The following is a 1,680-nucleotide window of genomic DNA, read 5'->3' as shown; positions in this document are numbered from 1 at the left end:
AGGGTTTGTTTATTGAAACATGTTCTTAGAAAAGTGTTACCCGTAGTACCTTAAACAGTGAAGTGGATAGACATCATACGAAGTTAAGAAAGTGACCTTTGATTGACTGATAGAATCCAGTTGGGCAAAACATCTCAGGTATAAATATGCAGCAAACACCACAGCCAAAACATGCATCAAACATTAGACCTAATTGAGTGTCACAGAAATTGTAAGAAACCATTTTTCTCCAAGAACAAACTTGGAACCCTTATTGCATGTATTGGGGGAAAGTTTTGGGTGGCCAGATAGGTGGTGGAGGTGTGATGGAGGAGGAGGTATGGAGGAAGGGACCATGGACTGCTGAAGAAGACAGGTTGCTTGTTGAGTATGTCAGACTGCATGGTGAAGGAAGATGGAACTCTGTTTCTAGGCTTGCAGGTAATTAACAACACTCGATCAACAATAATCTTTTACTGCTTTCTTCATTGAATTTCATTTCTATAAGTTACAATCCAACTGTGTTTTCAACTTCTTCTGTACATAGTGTTCCTTAAATATCTTCATTTTGAACATTATACTGCAGCATGGCAAAAACTGTTCTATGATCTGATATCGATAGGGTTGTTGTTGTTTGTTCATCGACAGGGTTGAAAAGAAATGGAAAGAGCTGCAGATTGAGGTGGGTGAATTATCTGAGGCCTGATCTCAAGAGGGGACAGATAACACCACAAGAAGAGAGTATAATTCTGGAGTTGCATGCAAGGTGGGGAAACAGGTAAAATTTATATGCATGTTCATTCTCTTGCCCTTTTGCATGGCAGCATTTTTTTCTAAGTTCTTGATTGCTAACTACAAAACCGAAAACTTCAGGTGGTCAACAATTGCAAGGAGTTTGCCAGGGAGAACTGACAATGAGATAAAGAACTATTGGAGGACTCATTTCAAGAAAAAGGCTAAAAGTCCCTCTGATGCAGCTGAAAAGGCAAGGAATAGAGTCCTGAGGAAGCAGCAATTTCAGCAGCAACAGTTGCTGCAGCAGCAGCAGCAACAGTATCAGGCACAACAACAGCTACAGTTCAACTTTGACATGAAAGGCATCATGGCCTTGCTTGAGGATAACAACACATGTAGAGCACCTTATGCAGCACCTCAAACTAGACAAGAAATGATCAACATGCAGCAAAACACCACAGAAGAGCAATTCTTGTACTCCATGCTCAATAGCAACTTTTCTGCACCAGAAACCTCATCTGAAGAAACTTTTTTGGATGGTCTGTGGAACTTGGATCATGGGAATTTCACTGTAACTAGTGCAGCAAGCAAAGTTGGTCTATACAATTTAGTTGCTCCCTTCTGTTAATGGTTTAGAAAACTACTCCTTAGTTAATCTAATCTAAGTCATAGTTTCATATGGCTCCAAGAAAAAATCTACAACTTTTGGAGTTTCCCAGAGTAATTGTTGTTGCAGAAGCTGTGTGATAGAAATATTATATTCTGAAGGCAACTTACTTTGTAATCTGTCAATAAAGTGTCTCATTTTTTTCTTATAAAAACTGAAATGAACTTTGCTTTTTGGATAACAATCACTAATGACAACTTTACAGCTTCTAGGAAAATAAGGAAGAGCCAAAATGAAATAAGAAACTGATAAAGGGAACTTTCCCTTTGCATTTATCCCAAAAGCTTATTAAATAATAC

General features: G+C 38.5%; 1 protein-coding gene across 1 annotated transcript; it reads left to right on the top strand.

The window, feature by feature from the left end:
• Window positions 1–209: 209 nt before the first annotated feature.
• Window positions 210–1,465, top strand: LOC148197246 (uncharacterized). The gene is made up of 3 exons (XM_088093063.1): window positions 210–420; window positions 628–757; window positions 853–1,465. The coding sequence occupies exons 1-3, from the start codon at window positions 258–260 to the stop codon at window positions 1,340–1,342; spliced, it is 783 nt and encodes a 260-aa protein (XP_087949189.1). The 5' UTR covers window positions 210–257; the 3' UTR covers window positions 1,343–1,465.
• Window positions 1,466–1,680: the final 215 nt, after the last annotated feature.

Source organism: Vigna umbellata, chromosome 6 (assembly GCF_029865625.1).
Source record: "Vigna umbellata cultivar VRB3 chromosome 6, Vumbellata_1.0, whole genome shotgun sequence".
Lineage (NCBI taxonomy): Eukaryota > Viridiplantae > Streptophyta > Magnoliopsida > Fabales > Fabaceae > Vigna > Vigna umbellata.
This window is presented reverse-complemented; position numbering and strand designations above follow the sequence as displayed.

Coding starts and splice junctions, on each gene's coding strand:
- LOC148197246 (XM_088093063.1), top strand. CDS start 258: ATGTATTGGGGGAAAGTTTTGGGTGGCCAGATAGGTGGTGGAGGTGTG. Junction 421..627: donor CTCTGTTTCTAGGCTTGCAG/GTAATTAACAAC, acceptor GTTCATCGACAG/GGTTGAAAAGAAATGGAAAG. Junction 758..852: donor CATGCAAGGTGGGGAAACAG/GTAAAATTTATA, acceptor CGAAAACTTCAG/GTGGTCAACAATTGCAAGGA.